The 21,424-nt window shown below is 40.3% G+C and overlaps 1 protein-coding gene across 10 annotated transcripts in view; it reads left to right on the top strand.

Moving 5' to 3' along the window:
• The first annotated feature begins 286 nt into the window (after positions 1-286).
• The window catches only part of SSBP3 (single stranded DNA binding protein 3), a 199,810-nt gene continuing 178,672 nt past the window's right edge, over positions 287-21,424 (top strand). For 4 of the 10 annotated variants that reach the window (XM_087889743.1, XM_034415144.3, XM_034415140.3 and 1 more), the window contains exons 1-4: positions 287-784; positions 2,501-2,573; positions 2,819-2,880; positions 5,084-5,168. In XM_087889743.1, coding sequence (XP_087745869.1) covers positions 606-784; positions 2,501-2,573; positions 2,819-2,880; positions 5,084-5,168 — 399 coding nt within the window. In that variant the 5' untranslated portion in view covers positions 287-605. Of the gene's footprint in view, positions 785-921; positions 1,602-1,904; positions 2,299-2,500; positions 2,574-2,818; positions 2,881-5,083; positions 5,169-21,424 lie in introns of those variants that run through there. The other 6 variants (XM_034415141.3, XM_034415145.3, XM_034415139.3 and 3 more) reach the window with 6 other exon arrangements.

Raw genomic sequence — 21,424 nt, 5'->3', positions numbered from 1 at the left:
GGCACATTCATCTCGGAGGTTGTATGATTTATAAGTCGCATATTTAAAGACCTCCAAAATGTATTATTATTTGAAGAAATGCCAAGGATCCATCCTTTATCGATTTTTCCCCTCCCCGGCAAAAACAGTAAAGCAAGCAACACACACACACACACACAAATGGGAATTGATGGGGCCGATTCCGTTTGGAGGCATTTTGACTTAAATTTATGGTTAACGTGGTAACATTTTCGTTGAACGATTTCAGGAAGACGAGATTGCGCTCCTCCTACTCCGGTCGTAAGAAGCAAAAACAGCTTGGGAAGAGCAATCGAGCTGGGGTGGGGAGAAGAGAGAAATAAAACAGCACGTTCCCATTCATTTTTTTTTTATTATTATTATTTAGAATTAAGTCCCGTTGAGTTCCGCAGGATTCTCTTCCGGCCAGGCTGCAATAAAATAAATAAATGGCGATAGGGCTACCACGAGGCCCCTTTCCAAAACATTCAACGTTGTCTAGAAACATTTCGGCTGCACCTCCAAAGATACGTTTCCAGGGAGATGAACCCCACTGAACGGATCGGGATTTCCGAATAAGATATGTGGGGGGGGAGGGACGGGACTCGATGCGCCCACTGCCACTCTCCTGGAAGCGCTTGGTGGTTCCGCCGAGGAGCACCACCAGCGGTGGTGAAAAGAGGCTCGGGCATGGCAGCTTTGCCTGGGCCGCGCTGAGCACAACCATGTGGAAGGCAATGGGGGAGAGAAAGTGGAGAGCGGGAGGGCAGCCCGGGCGAAGGGGAAGGTGAGCGTCGAGAGGGCAGAGCTGCGGTTAGGGCAAATGCGAGCTGGGGCGAGTGGGGAGGCGGTGAGAGAAGCGTGCGATGGCCGGTGAGAACGGCATGCGGGTTGAGAAGGCGGATTGAGAGGCTGGAAGCGGACGGGGGAAAGGTGAATCGGGAGGGATGCAAAAAGAGAACAGGCTGGGATTAGGGGAGGGTACCTGGGCAGAGGAGAGAGCCGGGTAAGAAAGGCAGCGAGGTCCCAGCTCAGCCCCTAGGCAGGAGGAGGAGGAGGAGGAGCGGCGGCTGTGGCGAGGGCCCCCTCCCCGCCGGGAGGGTCCTTTAGGAAGCAGCCCAAGGATGCCTCGGTTTGCCTAGCGCCGGCTGGCAGCATCTCCCTTGGTGCCACCTTAAAAGTTTCTATTCGAGGGCGGAGCAGCCCTTCCCCCCGCAGACCGCCGATTGGCCGGGGAATGTATCCATTGTGGAACGTTGACGCCCGCCGCGTTCTATCCCTAGTGTAGCCACGTTCGGTTGAGCCGGGGGCAGCCGCGGTGGCGGCAGCGGTAGGAGCAGCTGGGAAAGGAGCAGGAGCCGAGGACAGGGGCAGGGCGATGGGGTCGCGGCCGGGGCTTTGACAGCTGCAACCAGGACGAGCGGTGCGGCCGCAGCGGAACCCGGGCCGGCTCCAGCCGAGGAAAGGCGCGAGGTTTGGGAGACGGGAAAGCATCGGAGCAATTCAGGCAGCGGCAGCTTTAGTTTCGCCTCTTTCTTACTGCGGACCATGTTCGCTAAAGGCAAAGGCTCGGCGGTGCCCTCGGATGGGCAGGCTCGGGAAAAGTAAGCGCCGAGGCAGCGGAGGGAACCTCGGGGAACTAGACTCGGCTTCTTCAGGCGGGCGTTCTTCTCGTTCCTTTATTGTCTTGTGGGGAGTTGGGGCATCTGGAAGGGAAGAGCATGGAGGATGAGATGAGATGGGGGGGGGAGGTGAAGAGTCTCCTCGGCGGGGGATCTACGCCTTTCGCGATTCAGGCAACGGGTCTCCAAGCAAAGGGCGGCGGGTGTAAAAAAAAAAAAAAACATGATGGAGGAAAGCATGCAAGCTCGCATCGTCCTTTTGTCTGGCGTGGCTGTCCGTCTGTTGCAAGTGGAAGGGTGAAAGGCTTTGTCCAGACAAGGCGCGTTTGGTTGCCTTTTTCCTCGGCCCGCCTGCGCTTTCTACCTTGCTTCTAGAGTTTCCAAGTTTGGCAAAAGCGGAGGATTTAGGCGCGGGGTGGGCAGCGGCGCCGGGGGGTGGGGGCGGCCCCCCGAGAAACTCCACTGGGATATAGAGCTCGCATCCCCACATTCTTCCAGGAGCCGGTGAAGAAAAAAAAAAGGCCGCCCTCCACTCCGCCACCGACTTGTAAACGGGGGTGCGGGACGCTGGATGCCGGGCTGCCTTTGGAGAGGATGCGCCCAGCGAAGTTGTGTTTTGTGCCCTGCAGTGAGCGGCTCTCAACTTCTCTTTGAGCGGGATGGGGCGCGCTAGAGGCAGGTCAGGAAGTGCTGCGCCTTCACTGCCGCGGCTGAAAGCGGGGTTCATTCCCTCTTAAGCAAAGGGGGCTCGGTGTGAAGGGGGGGGAATACCCTCTCATTCAGTCCCCTGGCTTATTTCCACCTCCTTCCCAGCGACTTTCCCTTCTCTCCTCCCCCCCCCCCGCTACTTTTTTTAAAAACAAATCCTGTCTTTTTTACAGGTTAGCTTTGTATGTCTATGAATACTTGCTGCACGTAGGAGCACAGAAATCCGCACAGACCTTTTTATCAGAGGTGAGTGACTTTGTTTACTTTTGACCCCTTTCCCTCCTCCCCCCCCCCAAGATAGCCTTTGTTTTCAGAAAGCAGGCACAGTGGCCTCCATTTTGAATTTTTTATCACCTTTTGCCATTTATTGCTAGTTAGCCTCAGAGGCTCTTTTAGAAAGGTGGGGTGGGAGCAGCCAGAGTGGAAGAAAATGGCATCTTTTTCTTCAGGTCTGTGACCCAAACCCTCTTTTTATCCTTGGCTGTTCATAGATCCGATGGGAAAAAAACATCACACTAGGAGAACCTCCTGGGTTTTTACATTCATGGTGGTGGTGAGTGTTGCTTCTTTTACTTCTGTGTTAAAAGTTCTTTATTTAACTAATTGGAAGTGTTGGGGAGGGAAGATTATCCCAAGCAAACGATTTGGTTTGAGTTTACATTTCTGTCTCTTAATCCAAACACATAACTCTGGTTGCAAGCTTATCTCTTCAGCCTAGGTAGAAGTTGCTTGAAAAAGTATTGAAGAGAATTTTGGGAACAAAATTGTAGGTTTTTTTGGAATTTCCTGTATCCTCCAAACTTGAAGTCATGTTGTACAAATACACACACACATGTATAAAAATAAATGAAGGTTTCTTATTGTCAAAAGGTTATTTAGTGGTGTTGTTTTAACAGGAACATATGTGGAATATTTATGGATATAAAATGCATTGTCCTTAGCTTTTCATTGGGGACTAGTATTTTGTAGATGATACCTTTTCAGAATGTTTAATTGGAAAAGGAAATCTGTGTTTAGGTTATCAGCTCCATTTTTTTAAAAGTTTGAGATGCGTTGCGATGTGCTAATTTTTCTTAAAACATGTTCCTAAATTATTCAGCAGTGACATTGCCCTTTGTGAGTATATATGTATGATAGAGAGTATAGTGGACAAGTTCAGCGTGACTAAAGCAGTTATGCAACTTGTAGCATGATGCTGAGTGATAGAAATATTTCTAACCTCCTGGTCTAGATCTTCTTTCTTGAATGTAAATCCTATTGATTCCAGGAAGAATTTCTTTCATCTATTGTAGTTAGCTATTAGATTAGTATAGTTATTCATCTGTATGTTAGTGCTGCTACCAGAATATATACTTTGTTATGTGGATGGCACCTGAAGTTTGCTTCTAAGAATGGTAAACATTTGAGGGGCACATGTTGCTTCCATAGTCCAATTTTCTGATGATGCTTTGAATGATGAAATGCATAGGTGTCATAGGGCCACATTAATTTCAATTCACAGACTATTTTTTTGCATACTTAACTGTAGTTATGGAATTTGTCCCGTTTTCTGAATTTGCATGATATATAAAGATAAAATGTGGCCTGCTGGAAAACAGGAATAGCAAAATTTCATGAGGTTCTCCTCCTTCTGGTGTGTAACTTAAACATTTTTTGGAGAAAGAGGCTAGGCTGTCAGTTGCCACATGTTGATGCTCTTGGGACTGTTTCCGAATTTGTTTCCTATTTGGCTTTCTTACAGAGCATTGTTTAAAGCACTCAACTATTGGGGATAGCTGAGTAGAAAATAGTCTTGGCACATGAAATCTTTCCTACATGAAGGACAATAACACTGGAGTACTCAGGACATTTTCTGATTTATTTGCTGGAAGGCCAAAGTTATGTATATAACCCACCTTTCTTTCAAGGACCTCCAGATGGCATACCTGGTTTTCCTTTCCTCCCTCTGCCCCTTTGATAAATTTGAGATAGGTTAGGCTGAGAAATAATAAGAATCCATGTGAGCTTAATGAATAACTGAGTATGTAAACCTGAGTTGTTTAGTGCTAGTTAATATTAGATTATGTTTTATATAGTGGATGCATTCTGAATTTTATTATGTGGGTGGGGGTCTTTATATTGGAAATGTTTACATGTGCCTGTTTCAAGACAGAAGAGGAATCAATGTTGTATTGAATGCATGGCCTTTAAAGTCAAATAGAAACAGCTGTAAGGGATTGCAGTCCAGTTTAGGAGACAGTTGCAAATGTGGAATGGGACATGTTTAGATTTAATAAAGTAATATGACAACTTGAATTGGTCCATACTTTATTTTCAGCAAGAGGGTGATTAAAAGCAACATTCAATAGATCCATATACAAACTTCTGCAATGAATTGACTGCAATGGGAAATACAGCAGTATGGTTTTTTAACTGACACAGGAAACCTAACTTTTTAATATTGGAGGAAGGGAGAAGGAAAGCTTACAAAAGGAACCATTGAAACAGAGTTGATAGGCTATTAAAGTGGGAATCTTCTTTACTGTACATTAAAAACTTGTGTATGTAAATAGGCATCTTGTGTCTCTGCTGTTGAAGGTAAAAGTCTCAAGTGGAACTAAAGTGCTATGTTCACTGCTCCTTGAGTAAAGATTGAACAAGATTGAGAAGTGCCATTGTTCCTGAACCACAGGCTCATTTGGATAAACCGCTATATGTCTAGGGATGTGTACTGTATAAGTATTAATAACTAGTTCTTTCTTTGTTTCTTTTTATAGTGTATTTTGGGACCTTTACTGTGCAGCTCCTGAAAGGCGAGATACTTGTGAACACTCAAGCGAAGCAAAAGCCTTTCATGATTACGTGAGTTTAAAAAAAAGTTATCCCTCGGTTAATAAACTTCGATCGCTGCAGTTGTTCCAAAGCAAATGCAACTAGATCCGGAGAGAAAAGGGTGTTACCTCTGCCATTCTGATGGAGTTTGAATATTGTTTTATAAAGTCCCAGTTATGTGAATCCAGTTCAGTGGCTTTTCTTGAAGACTTTTAAGGTGGAGCATATTGATCTGTTTACAGAGTCACGTGTCCTCCTAGGAGCACGGAGGATAAAGAGAGGGAAAGAGATGCTACTTATCATGAGGAACTCTTAAGGTGCAAACTTTTGACATAGAGGCCTGCATTTGAATGTGGTATGCTTCTTTCTTTGGAAAGATTTTTAAAAAAAACACTCTCCAAGGCCTGTGAGTATTTAAGAATTTATCAGGAGGCTGCTGTGCAGTGTAATCCTGTGCATTTTTTATCCATAAATGAATCCTATTGTGTTAAGTGGGGCCATCCCTCGCTATGGATGAATAGAATTGCAGCCTCAGAGAGAGCCAATAGCTTCTGTTCCAGATTGCAATATGAAGATTTTCCCCCCCTTTCCCTTAAGACTGCAATGCAGACTTCATTATTTCTTTAATTTTTAATAGGTTTGGGGATGACTACAAACTAGCTGCAAAAGGAAATTTTCAAGAGACATAGGTGGTGCATTCAGATGTTGACCTTAAGAGGCATACCTTGGTTTTCTCCTCAGTTGTCATCTGAAGCCATACATGGTTTCTTACCTAGAATTCAATAATTGGTATTTGTGAGTTGACTGGAGATCTGAAAAGTTAACTTGTCTAGAGCAACATGCTCTCATAGCTCAAGGAGGACAACACAGTATGATTATCCTGAGCCATGGGACATTCTTCCAAATGAACTGTCCCAGATGAACTTTTGACTTGTCATTTTATCTGATCTGTTGGTCTCTGGCTTACCTGTAATGGCAGAATATTATTTCCTATGAACATGTCCAAGTGGTTAAGGGCTAAGTTTCAAAGGGAAAGAAAAAGTTAAAAAAGATTCATCAGCATGTTTAATAAGTTGAATATAATCCTCAACTTACGGATACAATTGAGCTCAAAATTTATGTCGCAAAGTGAGAAGTTTGTTAAGCGAGTTTAGCCCCATTTTATGACTTTTCTTGCCACGTTTGTTGAGTGAATCACTGCAGTTGTTAAATTAGTAACACAGTTGTTAAGTGACTTTGCTTGTCAGAAGGTTGCAAAAGGGGATCACATGATGCCGGAATGACCCTGGGACACTGCAACCGTCATAAATATGAGTCAGTTACTAAGCATCCAAATGTAAATCACGTGACCATGGGGATGCTGAGATGGTCGTAAGTGTGAAAAATTGTCATAAGCCACTTTTTTCAGGGCTTTGAATGGTCACTAAGTGAACTGTTATAAGTCGACTATCTGTAATGCAGTTCAAGAAATTGAGAATTGTGGGAGGAATTGAGTTTGGCAACATAGTTGACAACAGTTTCATTTTAAAAGTGGAACATAGGTGGACTCACTAGTTTCAGACACTTTTGTGACTGAGTTATAAGTTAAGACTCCTGCAAAAACTGCTTTGTAATCTCTAGCAACATCCGTAGAATTTCCTTAATCCGATGGTTCTTTCTCCCTCTTACTCGCCAAGAAAGGGCATCTTGGAAAGAACTGCATAATTCGTAAACTTTCATGGCTGAAGTTGGAGAAACCTTGCAGATTATTCCAAGTAACTTGCAGCAACCCCAATGATCATAGATGCAATGAGTTTTGGTATGCTTTCAGAGTAGAAAAATACCCTTTGAGGGGGGGAAACTCAGTTCCATTCACTTTGGTAGGTTTAATTTAACCCTTCCTGATGCACCTACCTTGTGAATATTACATTATCTCTTAGAAAAATTATGGATCTTTAGCCTGGGATCTTATTTTCTCTTTTTCTTTCTGACAAAGTTCCTAGAGGGACTGTTGTATTCAACAGAGAATAGTCTTAGAAGTTATTTTTTGATGCAGAAACAGTAGCTTTCATTTAGAAGAAGTGTCGGCACTGCAATGACATGTACTAATTAACAGGAGGGTCCTATTTTAAAATAAATAGTGACACTCAACTTAGACCTCAGATAGAGTCTTTTGAAAAATGTGCTTCAGTTTGCAACCTATGTTTCTCCCCCACAGAGAGAAATTCCCTGAAAGCAATTTCCTGAGAAAGGAAGAAGAAAGTGATTAAAACTTGTATTTAGATACATTTATCTTGCTGTTTAGAGAAATACTGTCTCCTGTCAAAAGACAAGGCACAGGACCCAAAATGATTCATAAAAAAAGACAATACACGCTAAGGATGGGAAGTAGTGGGAAGAGGGAAATCAGTCTGAGAATACCAGAACAAATCCAGTGAATTTGTAAACCAATATATAATGTGTATCTAATTTTGACAAGCATGATAGTCTATTAGTGATATTCTTTTTTTTTTTGAACAGAAGATGCTAGTAGGTTTCTGATCAATAATAGAACACAAGAAAGTCCTTTCCTACAGTTCTGTAATTCTGGGGTGGGGGGGGAGATGCTGGAGCAGAGTGGCTATTGCTATAGTACCATGGTGGCAATTATGGCCCCTTTACAACCTGTGGACCTCAACGCCCAGAATTCTTGAGTCAGCATAGATGGCTCAGGAACTCTGGGAGTGAGTTGAAGTCCCAACCCCTTATCTACTTGAGACCTGATCTTATTGTCATGATTTTTCCTTACATGTTCAGCCTTGGAACAGTTGGCTCTGTTGCGTAAGTATCAGCAGTAGGAAGGAGACTTCAATCTGAACAGATCTTGGGCAATAATATTCTCTCCTAGAATAAATACAATCTTTGTGTGATAGGCAAAAAAGATTAGTGTTGCTTTTGGAATTAAACGAACTGGGACAAGCCACTTCTCTTCAGTTATGGCCATATCACTTTTATTTCCTAACTTTTGTTTATTATTATTATTCTTAATATGTTTGAAATATTTCTTCCTTTAGCTCTTTATACCACATATAGGGACTAGGACCTTAATAGTTTGGTTGCTGGTTTCAAGGTCATCTGCTGATTGTAATACTTTGGAGTTAAAAGCTATTCCATATGCAACATGACTTAATTTATATTAAAAAAAAAAAGCTGTTGGCTTCTTGGTTACTTAAAAAAAAACACAAGCCAGTACTGCCATAGGGGGGGTTCTTTATCATGACTCAAATGACCGCTCAAATTTATGCAAGCTTTTGCGTTTTCACAGCTCTTCAGCAGTCAAGATGTTACAAAACTTAGTGAATGGGGAAGAAGGATTTTCTTAATATAATATTTAATTGTGGTTGTGGTAGGAAACCCAATAGGAGACAAACTGAAGGGAGTCTTTCCTCCTCTTGCATTCTGTGGCTCCAGAATTCGGAGCTCATGGCCATGTTGGCTAGGAATTTGATGATTATTATCTCAGCATGCCTGGTGAATGTATTGTTGGGGAAGGCTGGCATAAGGTATATAGAGTTGTAGTGCTGGCATGCAAAATTCAGTAATGCTACATTAGCGGCAGCCTTATAATAGTGTCTGAGGATTTACTGTATTTAGAGAAATTAATCTTTTTTAGCTTGGTAATAATTCTAATAATAAGCCAGAGTGTATTAGATGATTCACATAAACTTCTTTAATACATGTTGCTTTAAGCTTACAGCAAATAGATACAATCCTCATTGAGGTTTTTAAAATTCTCTGTGTAATACAGTTTTGTAACACTTCTAAGTACTTTACCTTTGTAAGTTTATTATAAGACTTTGTTTCCTGTTCTCATCCTTTTGCTATACTATTTGTTTTTAAAAGTCCTCTTGGTCACAAAATAGATGATTAATATGTATTTTCATAACTGTCTTGGCTTTGGTTATTGACATTTCAAGCAGTAAATGATGTTTTTACCACTCTCTAGAATTAATACTTTCCAACAAGCAATATGTAGCATGCTTGCAATTATATACCAACAGGACTTTAGTGAAGTGTAAGTTTATCTGTGCTTGCACATTGATAAACACGCTTTCTCAAGTGAGGTGTAATACAGGAACATGTTAAGAACCTTGCCATATGGTTTATAGTTGCTGTGTCCACATAAAGGGCAAATAGGCCAATATATTTGAGGGAGTTTTGTTTTCATCTGCTGTAAATTACTGTCAGGATGGTTCTGCTTTTGCAGAAATAATATTCCTTTAGTTTTGGAGAGCACAAAGATAAAAAGGCAGTTTCTGGTGATGAGATTTGTAATTCCAGGCTATTCTTCTAGGGAAGGTGGATCAGGTTTCAACTGTGGATGGGTCTTGTCAATATCTGGCAAATCAGAATCTTGGATTATAGGTAATCCTCGATTTATGGCTACAATTGAACCCAACATTTCTGTCATTAAGTGAGTTTTGCCCCACTTTACAACTTTTCTTGTCACAGTTGTTTGTTAAGTGACAAGCACTGCGATTGCTAAGTTGGTGACATGATTGTTAAGTGAAACTGGCTTCCCCATTGGCTTTGCTTGTGAGAAGGTCACAAAAAGTGATCACATGACTTCCTGGGACACTGCAACTGTCATAAATATGAGTCAGTTGTGAAGGATCTGAAACTTGATCATGTGACCATGGAGATGCTGCAATGGTTGTACAGTAAGTATGAAAAACGATCATAAGTCACTCTTTGTAGCACCATTGTGCTACAAGAGCCTTGGTGGCGCAGCAGACTAAAGCACTGTTAAGTAACACCAGCTGCCTGCAATTACTGCAAGTTCAAATCTCACCAGGCTCAAGGTTGACTCAGCCTTCCATCCTTTCGAGGTAGGTAAAATGAGGACCCGGTTTGTGGGGACAATAAGATGACTTTGTATAAAATATAACACCGCTGGGGGGGGGAGGGGCGAAAGCCCTACTAAGCAGGTATATACAAAAGTATGAAGGCTATTGCTTAACGCATTGTAAGCTGCCCTGAGTCTCCGGAAAAGGGCGGCATATAAATCGAACCAATAAAATAAAAATAAATAATAAATTGTAACTTTGAATGGTCACTAAGTGAACTCTGTTGTAAGTTGAGGACTACCTGTATAAAGTAATTACTTATTGACCTGACATGCAGCTAGGATCTTTTTCTCCCCATATGCTCTTTACCCTTAACGCCATAAGGTAGTAGGTAGAATAAGTGCTGTGCATAGGCCTTGTGAATTATCAGTGAATGAAGGGAGATCCATTCAGGTTTCTAAATCATTTGAGAGAAGAGTTGATTGCATGATTTGGAATGGCAGAAGGTGGGAATTTGAAAGGATGTGTGATGTGAAAGATGGGTTAACAGCTGTTGCTGCTTATGTTCTAAAAAAAAAACACATTTTCACAGGTGGAAAGGTTTTGCTGTGCACGTGGATGTGGTCAAACTAAACAGCTATTATAGATTGTCAGAATGATGGACAAAAGCCACGAATGGTTAATTGCTATTCAGTTACTTTTGAACAGAGGCATGGTTCCCAGTGTAAAGATTTATCTTTCAGGTGTTTGCAGAGTTCTCTACTACACTAGAGACTATTTATCAAAAAAATCACCTGGCAGAAACAAAAAGAACGTGCTTAAAAGTGAGAGAAATCCTAACGCTTTCTGTGTGAAAGATAGAGACATTCTGAGCATATTGCAATGCATTGAAAATCTGGTCTCCCTTCTTTGCATGCTTCTTTCCCCATTGTTTATAGTTGAGGTGTGGTTACTTGAATGCTTAAGAAGCAAATCTCTCCAGATCAGTAGGCCTGGGGAATACATCCTTCAAAGAATGGGAAATCATGCTTCATTAGAGGCTTCTATAACAGGACTTGCATGCTGTGTCACTTCCATTTCATTTCCCAGTATAACTATATGATAATAGAAGCAGCAGGAGCAACAAGCAATTTCCCCAAAGAACATTTTTAATTTTTTTTTTTAAAAAAACCCTCCAACAATGAGCTTGAGGTTGGTTTTTGCATGCACGTGTCTTGTTCGTAAGAGTTCTCTCAGATCGTTGACCTGTACTGATTTAAGAATTTTTCTGATTGAGATGTAAGGAGCATTGGGAGAAAAAGCACTAGCTAAACCACATATCAAAGGAATGGGAAGTCACTCTGCTTTGGAGAAAACCCCCTTTTCACTCTTTCCTTGTAAACGGAAAGCAATATTTTTTTAAAAAAATTCTTTGCACTTCATTGAATCTGCTTGCTACATATACAGGCAGGAGAATCTGGGAACAGGTTTTCCTACAGGTAGAAATCTGGTTGTCACAAAGATAAATAGCAATAGCACTTAGCAATAGCACTTAGACTTATATACCGCTTCATAGTGCTTTTACGGCCCTCTCTAAGCGGTTTACAGAGTCAGCATATTGCCCCCAACAATCTGGGTCCTCATTTTACCCACCTCAGAAGGATGGAAGGCTGAGTCAACCTTGAGCTGGTGAGATTCGATCTGCTGAACTGCAGCTAGCAGTCAGCTGAAGTAGCCTGCAGTACTGCACTCTAACCACTACACCACCTCAGCTCTTTTTAAGTACGGTAGTGAAAAGAAATCCATGCCCACTTGTTCAGTTAGGATGCTTCCATCTTCTTGGAATCAGACACGGAAAAGTTCCTAATTGCAGAGTTAGTAACTGTACAAAAAGTACTCTTAATATGTTTTTTGTCTATGGAGATTCTCAGTCATCCAGGTTATGGTTGTCCCAAAGGTGCTTTTTCAAGAGGCAACTGGACTTTCTAGTTTTTCTTTGAAGACTTTTTATTTCTCGTCCAAGAAGCTTCTTCAGTTTCTTGGAAGAGAAGTGAAACGTCTTCAAAGAAAAACCAGAAAGTCCAGTTGCCTCTTGTAAAAACAACTTTGGGACAATATATATATATATATATGTTGGTTACTTCTGATGTTTAGAAAACACACATTATAAACTTTTTGCGTAAAACAGAAAAAGTTTTGATATATTTTTGATGATTGGGAAAAAAATAGATGGGGTGGGGGAAAGAAAGTTATGCTATAACCACAGAGTAAGAGGTAAATTTATATGTATACATATAACTGTTGTAAAGGAGTTATTTCTTTATATGCTTTCTTTTTCCCCCGCTGCACTTTTGGCTTTGGCTTTTTTCTCTTTCTTTTCCTTCTTTTAAATTATTAGTTTCTGTTAGTTTTTATCTTTCTTTATTAAAATCTTTATAATAAAGTTATATGAAAAAAACCCCACATTGGTTAGTTATTAAAATGTAAGGTAATTTGAAATTTGCAGTGATACACCCCTTTTTAATATTTAGGTCCATTTATCTCAGTATCTTACAGTAGCGCAGAGATGATGAGGAAAAAAACCCTCTATTGTTTTTAATGTGTTATTTCGGTGATCTGTGATTTGCAAAATTGTCAATGGATGATGGGTGGGTGAGTGAGATCCAAAATGTGCTTTCACATTTCACATGTGCTTTCACAAAATGTGATTCAGTATTTTTGTTTTCCAAAAGAAAATGCTGTGGTCTCTTGGGAGGTTTAAACCACTGTTGGCACAGTTGCCTTTACCTTGTTTCTGGGCAAAGCCCCTCCATGGGCACACTCGTATTACATTGTAGTAGCATTGCCAGACACTCCTGTTGCCGGTTTTATTGGGCATCTTCTGAGCTAGTGAGCTACAAAGGGATTGTACAGCATGACAGGGAATTTCAACCACCACGTTATCTTGGAATTGGCCGATTGATGATTGCAGTTCACCGTTTCAACACTCTGAAAGCCAATACAATTTGAGTTAGCTGTGATGACTGCCAGTTTAAATACCGCAGTGAATTTCTGTCAAATAGCTAATACACAGAATGGGGAATTGCAGAAAACTTGATCACTAGAACCAATTTAGTCGATTTTGGCCTCCAGCTACAGAAAATGAACTTAAATCTAGTTGACTGTCGCTACGTACTTTTTGTGGCATTATTCTGTCTGCACAGGCTCCTCAGAGTGGAACTTTTGAGAGACGGTACAAAAATTCATATCTGATATCAACAGATGATATTTTCACTGGATAGCAAGCAGAGGTTTCCAAAAGTAGCTGCCTTTTGAGCAGTATGTGTCTTGTTAAGATGCATGTTTTGAATTTCTAAAATCTTTATTTTTGATATTTATTTTTTTGAAAAATGAAAATCAGGGCCTTTTCGACAAAACTGTAGAATGTGTTAAAGCAGGAGCCTGTTTCAAAAATTGGGAGATTGTTGGAAATGGAATCTGCCTACTGGGCTCTGCAAAATAGCATTTAAAAGAAATTAGATATCACTGCCTTTTTAAAAATCCTTCCTCCCTATGTTTTATATCAGAAAAGTTAATTATAATATAAATAATTCCTTGTCTCGGTTATGCAAAAGCAGTAGGTGTGACATAAATATTTTTTTTCTACACGATTTAACTTTAATTGCCAGGAGAACGTGACAAGAATCACATTCTTCAGAATGGTTCTTCCCCCGTCATGACATGAAACACACATGCATTTCAGATTCTCATAGCTGTCATAACTGTGGAGATCGGTTTCAGTTGAAAATAGTACCATAGTCTGGCAATTAACAAGTGCTGTGTTAATTCCATTTACTAAGAGCAGATATCGGCAACTAGGTATGCACAAAGCCTCCCACACCAGGAACAATAGATTTTGAACTCCCCTATCAGCAGCAAGCATTGCTTTGCTTAAGCATGGATATGATTTTCCGTTCCCATCTCAGCACTGCCAAAGAGCTTGTACCTTTTTCAAGTCGGAATGATATACATGTTCATCTGCTTGAGTGAGGTGTTTGCTAGCTACTTTACCAATAAAGAAAACGGTACACGGGAAAAATGTGGAAAAGTATTTAAATGGATGCTCACTTTTAAACCTGGTACAGATGCTATGTGGGTGTAAAGGTATAAACTGAAATTTGGTTCTTATAAACAATTGCAAGGTTTGCAATTAAAATAGCCTTTCTGCTTGGAAAACATAATTTCTGCACTAAATGGTCATGCCGCTGTTGGATGTTATACCTTGTTTATGGCTTAATAAGAACCCTTGTGGGAATAAGTGTATCCTGTCCTGCAACCTTAAGATTTTTAAGGGGATAAACAATCCCTTCTACAACTGGATAATGTGTAGATTATCATTGTGCTTAAACTGGCCTTACTTAGCCTGAAATCAGAGGATCCTTTCTTTTCTCAACTTCTTGGCCTTCAAGGTACTGTGACTAATGAGATGATCATTCTTATGACTCCTTTATGATACACAAGACAGTTCATAGCAAGGTGTTTGGGGCTTCCCTTTACAGTTTCAAATTTCACTTTCTGATCTGGGTTTCTTCTTTCACTTAAATCTATGGAAGTTTAGAGAAAGGAGACTGCAACACTTTTTAAAACTTTTTGCAGTGTGCATTCCTAGTAGCATGTTTTTTCATTTAGACTAGAATTCAGTTTTGTTCGATATAATGAATTCCTTAGGACTCCCCTGAAGGTTAGCGGAGTGATTCTTGAAACATGTTACTAAGGAAACTTGACAATAAAATTTTGTGAACTGAATCTATGATCTTGGGGCCATGACTTTTAAAGCATCTTGTGTAATGCTTGCCTTAATGTCCTTGGCAGTTACTAGAGAATTGTTCCACCTGTCTTCTGAGCATTAACTCCCACATCCACAAATATTATCTGTGGAGAACAAGCTCCATGTTAAAAATAATAATAATAATCTGTAGGGTAATTCTCACACCCGCTTGACATGGCTGACAAATAAATGAAGAAATTACTACAAAGAAAATTTAGGAATGAGCATGAAATAAATAAGCAAGCGAATGGTGAACTGTTCTTTGTTATTCCTACTGAAAAACATCTGATTGAAATTAACATCATAGTTTAAAACAGTGAAAGACATATTTAAGAACTGTTGCTGATTTTAATTTTCTTTTGTTCTATATTTTAAAGCCACAATTGGGCATTTGTAGGGCAATAGATTTATGTGCCTCTGCATATTAGATGGTTGGTAGACAGACGAAACACATAAGTATACACACTGCCCTATCCCCATGGAATGTCCCTGACGCTCTATTTTAGGGTCCCAAACCCCCAGGCCACAGATCATAACTGGGCTGCACAAGTGGCAAATGAATGCACTTGCATACGCCTGCCGCTCACACAAATGGAGCTGCAAGCACACATATCCGCTGCTTGCACAGAACCATCGCACTGTCCCTCCCCCTGGCAGCGCCGCCACTGCTGGTCCGCAAAGCCAAAAAGGTTGGGGACCGCTGCTCTAGTTGGTAGAAATGCTGATGGTGGAAGAAATGGGGAAAATATCAAAAATAGCCACCCAACTAGATACATTTAAAGCACTTCTGTTTGAAGCATAAGAATGCAAATTCGTAAATACTAGGCCTATTCAGATGATATTTCCCATATTTTCCAGTTTGGACAATTCCACATTGACAATAAACCAGAATGCACTTACCCAAACTGCTTCTATTCACATCACCGCAGGAAGAAATGCAAAATTAAAGGCAAGTTTCTCCAGCGGAAGCAACACAATTTGTGAAGAGAATTAGTGCATTCTTATGCCTGTTTACTCAAAAGTAAGTCTCTTTTCCCAGAGCTTATTAGGGTTACAACCTTAGTTAATCAGTACTTGAAGAAAGATCAAGTTTGGGGCTTAATGTGCTAATATCATCCAAACAGGTAGTAAGCAGCTGAGTACACAATCAAAGTTAGTGGCTTTAATGACTTGATATACTTAACTCCCCAAATTAGTGATGGAGAAAGCCCCCCCCCCAAAAAAAAGTCCAGGGAAAGCTAAGAAGGAGTATATAAAGAGTAAGGATGTGAATCTGTGTTCGGAGAAGCCTTTGTTGCCTTTTGGATATAGTCGACCTTGAGTATTAACATATTTTAATATGTCTGTAAATTTTTATTCCTGTCAGAGCTCTTGTATCGAGTCATCTTATTTGTATTGTTTCATTTGGTATTGTATGAAGAGATAGTTCTTTATTCTTTATTTATTTATTTATTTTTCAAATTTATATGCTGCCCTTCTCCCATAGGACTCGGGGCGGCTCACAGAATAGAAACAACATAACAATAAAATAGTGCTAAAACAAGCCAATTTAAAATCCCCAGACAATTAAAACCTCGCGGCAGATCAGGGAATTTGCTGAAAAAGCCATATCTTCAGGTTGCTGCGGAAAGTGCGGAGGTCAGGGGCCATCCAGAGCCCGGTGGGTAACCCATTCCAGAGGGTCAGTGCGACCACAGAGAATGCCCTCATCCTGGGGGCCGCCAGCCGACATTGTCTGGCCGATGGCACCCGGAGGAGGGCAGTCCTATGTGAGCGCACTGGGCGGTGGGAGGCCGGTAGGAGGTGGTTTTGCAAGTACCCTGGGACCATGCCATGAAGGGCTTTATAGGTAAGTACCAGCATCTTGAAGCAGATCTGAAGGGCCACCGGCAGCCAGTACAGCTCGCGCAGGAGAGGTGTTAGTGCCTATTTACTGATATTGTAGTTATATTATTATTATTATTATTATTATTATTATTATTATTATTATTATTATTATATCGATGTCTATTCTTGGATATACTTTGAACTCTTTGGTAACAGTCCCTGGGAAGAGCAGCATATAAATAATTATGATCTTTTATTATTATTATTATATTAAATTTTCAAAATGGGTTTCATTATGTCAAGAGCAAGTGGACAGTAATGGATATTATTGGTGAAGGGTAAACACATGTGCAGGGGTTGAAAGTCGATAAAGCGTTCAGGGCAGAAGTATCTGGTATGACTAATGAAAACTATGAAATCAACAGCAATGCGGATGGTTGGATTGAATTACCATGCAAGCTTTGTTTAACTCTGGTGTTTCCAGTGTGTGTATGTTTTCCCTCTTCCGCTTTGTACAAATGTTGTGCATAGTGTGCTTTCAGTCATGGGCTGAGCTCTCACTGTTCTAAACAATAGTTTAATTCGATTTTGATATGTATGTTCCTAGCCATTGAAGTTTATCTAACGTTCTTCAGGTATTTTCCACTCACAGGGATGTGTAAAGGAGTAGAAAGTCACAAAGTAGAACTCTAATTAGAAAATAGAACTCTTAATCCCTATCTCGCCTAGTGTTTTAGTTGGGTGTCAGGCTGTTTCTGCAGGAAATAAATTTGAAAGCTAGTACGCCAGTGCAAGAGGAGGGCTGGTAGTTTAAAAAGGCAAAATGTGGAAGGGTCTGCTAAAAAGTTGCAGTAGGTTTAGGTCTTAAGAATCTTCTGTCACTCACAATAATAAATAGGGTAGCTCCTGAGTGTTTGGGGATTGAAATATTCACAGTTCCCATCAGTCAGTCGATTCTGAGATTCTAGTCCCAATTCCTTGGGAGAGTGCTTGGTTTTGGAAGATTGCTTCAGAGAGATTAAGAGATTTAGGGATGTGTTTAGCATTGGGTGTTGTATAGTTTCAGGTTACTGTACAAACTTTGGTATATATAGATCATTTGTTAATGTTTAATTTTATCAAGGAAAAGCAGTCTTACCTTTTCACAAGGAAGAGGATGCTGTAAGGTTAAATGTCTTTTAAGGTTTCCTCAACTTTTTTTTTTTTGTAAAAATAATGCAGAAGAGATATGCCGTAAGATTTGTAGTGTGCCTTGTTAAATATTTCTGGAACAATAATGCATGTGTGTGTGTGTGTGTGAATAGGAATATACTTCACAAGCCATGTTATTGGAGAAAGAAGCTATAGAATTTTCTTTTTTATGAAAGGGAGGAATCTTGTGATCCATTATTCCGGGATAGTGACTCAAATCCTGTCCTTAAAAAATGAACTTTGGTTGAATCACTTTTCATTCATATAATAATCCCTGGTTGATAAACCAGTGGCAGTGACTTTTACTTCGGAAGAATAAAAAATGCATTATTAAAACGCCCTCATTCATCTGTGTTCTTGGGATAAGATTGGGCTGCGTTAAAAGCTTTGATTGTCTCTTTGAAGCAGGTCCCTATTTGTCATCTAAATGAACTCATGTTCTTAAGGTAAGAGTTATTTGAACTGCATAGGAGCTGCAAGACTGGATAGCTGTTGGGAAACAGTTGCTCCTTTTTTTTTTAACTTGTTATTGACAAAACCCTCAAAGCAGTAAACCAAGAGGTCATGGCAAGGCTCTTTCGCTATAGTCTCTGTGATTGGGGAGCCTAAATATTTATCCTGGTCTGTCCCTAATGAAAACAAATTGTCAACAGTTGTTCAGTAACTGACTAAATTAAAATCTGTAATTAGTCAATTAGATTAAAGAGTTGGCACAACCTGATTGTATCATGCTGGTTAGGTTATTAAGAGAAAGGGTGTGATTTTTAATTACTGCATGCTAATTTTGACAGTTTCAAATGGAAACAGACGTTACCCCCCACTACCCCCACCTCACAACATGCGGTGTCGATTTGAAAAAAAAACAAAGCAAAATGTAGTTGGTTCCACAAAAGCTCCAAAGTTTTGTCTCTAAATCTAGGAACTGTTTGGGTTGGGTAGACCCCATAGGTTGTGGTCAGTGCCTGGGAGTTGAGTAGGGAGGGAAGTGTCAGGGAGAAGAGGCTTAGTTAAAGTCTGCTGAGTTAATTAATTAATTAAACTTTTGTTGACCATTTACTTTAAGGGCAATGGAAGATAAACCTCACTTGATTCTTTTTGTCTATTCTTTTCAAGGAAGGCAGGTGATAACTTTTTTTTTTTAATGCTGAAATGTACAATTTGATGAGTTAGCTGCTGGATGTACTTGTTTAGGGAGAGAGGAAATACTTGTGGGAAGCAAAGGTCTGGTTGCTAGAATACAGTACTGACTCAGAAGTTCATTTGTGCTTTTGATGCTCTTCGTATCGCTTGTTTATTAGAGGCAAATTGTATGGCTCTTCATCTCTTACTCGCCCTGTTTAAAAATGACTGGACAGCCTTAGCTAACGGATGTGGTGATGATGCTGGTGAAGTGAATCATCTCCCTTCCAGTCCTCCTCTACTCTCCCCTTTTATTCTACCACTTTCAATAAGGTTTGAAGAAAAGATGCATTTCAAAAAAAGTACAGTTCGGCTGACTTCAAAGCATTATGTTACATCAAGGCAGGTACACACCTTTGCACAACATGTGTAAATCTCTCCTCCTTCCAATGTTTTCCCCTCTCACAGACATATCCACACCATTTTGCTTCAGGGCAGTGGGTCCTGTTCCTTTGGCTGTGCTAGTGGTGGCCTCTTGAATGCATTTTGTCCTTCTGAGTTGACCTCAGCTCCACCCCTGCAAGAAGAAAAAGAAGTTTGTGAAGGGGTGTGTGTGCGTGGATGTGTGTGTCTGTAAGCTGCTGACAGATTTGTAGCTCTGAGTAAATACAAATCTTGTAAACCTTCCTTCATTTCCTTTCTGCCCGTCCTTTCAGAGGAACAAAGAAACTCAAAGCCATTCACACACAAAAGCCAGAGAAGTCTTTGCTCTGCTTCGTGTTCCTATCCCAATCATGCAGGAATGGGGAGAGAAGTAAGGAGGAATTGTTCTTTCCCTTTCGGAAAGCTGACAATGAAGCTTTTGCTTGAATTGGTGCATCGTGTGTGAATATGAGTATGACTTTCCTGTTCTGCTGATCATTTCCTTCCTCACTTCGGAAGCTTGGATTTTATCCTACTTTTTGGGCAGCTCATTTTCTGTGTCTCATTTCAATACAATCCTTTTGATTTTTCTGATGTACTCCATTTACTCGGTCTTTGAAACCTTGATCTCGAAGTGGGTGGCAGATGTGTTTGCTTATAATTCGGTAACAGCAACTTTAAAAAGACGGAGTAATGCAATTATTTGTTTAGAGCAAGAGTCCAGTGGAGATCACTGGCCTAAATTTGTGGCCTAGTGTTATAAGAGGTTTTAGAAGAAGGTAAGATAAGGCTGCTTTCTACTCAGACTTTTGGTGTCTGGGTTGGATATAATGATGCCATTTTCCTAGCCCACAGTGTGAAAATGATTAGATGTAGTTGTCTCATGAGATCTTTTTTGGCTTCCTAGTAGAGTTTATGAACCTGATATTCCCTGATGGTCATTGTCATTCTAGTATTCAACAGGGCCTTGCTTTACTTAGGGGGCCAAGATAAGATTAGCCAGATTCTACAGTTTTCAGGTAGGCAGAAAATATGCAAAACTTGGTTTTCCATTCCTGAATGCTTGCTAATAAAGAAAACACTAAATAAGGGAATGGTGCAACTGTGCAACTGAACAAAACTTTGCTTTAAAGATTTTAGAACCACTAAGTATCATTAGGAACACAAAAGGGTAAATCCTAGTACATTGTTAATGGATGAATCCAGCAACTGTGTCGTTTTGTACTTGAAGTCATTTTCTATCAGACAGAACCTTAGCATTTTGCAAAGTTAAATACAGACATTAAAAGTATCTTGAGGTAACTTACTGGACTTCTGTCTTAAAAGCTGCAGCAAGTACTTACTGTACTTATCTTCTTAGAGTGATATTGGTAAAAGAATGAAGGAGGACTAGTAGAATGCCAGTATGCGCTTTTGGCAATCCCCTCCCATCCTTGGTGTTCAAGATTTTAGCTGCCTAGACCAGTGTGGGATTGCGAAAGTAGCAGAATAAAATAACTGGAAGATGCCACATTGGCTATTGTTATTGTGGTGTAGCTGAAGATGAAGTAGTATATACGTGCTTTAATATTTCTGTATCAAACTGGATATGATAGTAATAACCACATTTGTTTATATAGGTTGTGAGAAAGAAAGAAAACGGCTAAAACAAATTGGGTGTAACTTTCTCAAATAAAGATGTTTCATGTCAAATAGTTTTGAGTCATGTTTGATTCTGGGTGACCTCATGGACATGCATATAGAGTTTTCCTTGGAAATGATATGTAAGTATTTTGCCACTGCCTTGGTTTCCAACGTGTCTTACAGTTCAGGGATTCTGTGGAAGTATCCCTCCATGCACTGGCCTGGTGTCAGTCTTTTGGTCTCATCCAAGATTAGCCAGGTAGGCTGGGGGTTTAGGAGATCTGAACTTGTTTACTTCCCTTGGCTTATTAAATTTATTTCCTCTCATTTTCCAACTCCCAGCCTTCTTTCCTATCCTTGATGCCATATCAAACACAACTATTCTATCATTTAGTTTGATCCTCTGAAGTCAGAGAGACCAATTGGGAGATTGCTTGGAAAAGTTGTTTTGGGGATTGTGTATTTTGTATCTTTTAAATAATTCTGATCTGTATATGAACATCTCTCTTTCA

Source organism: Pantherophis guttatus, chromosome 3, assembly GCF_059756535.1.
Source record: "Pantherophis guttatus breed Tessera chromosome 3, ASM5975653v1, whole genome shotgun sequence".
Lineage (NCBI taxonomy): Eukaryota > Metazoa > Chordata > Lepidosauria > Squamata > Colubridae > Pantherophis > Pantherophis guttatus.
This window is presented reverse-complemented; position numbering and strand designations above follow the sequence as displayed.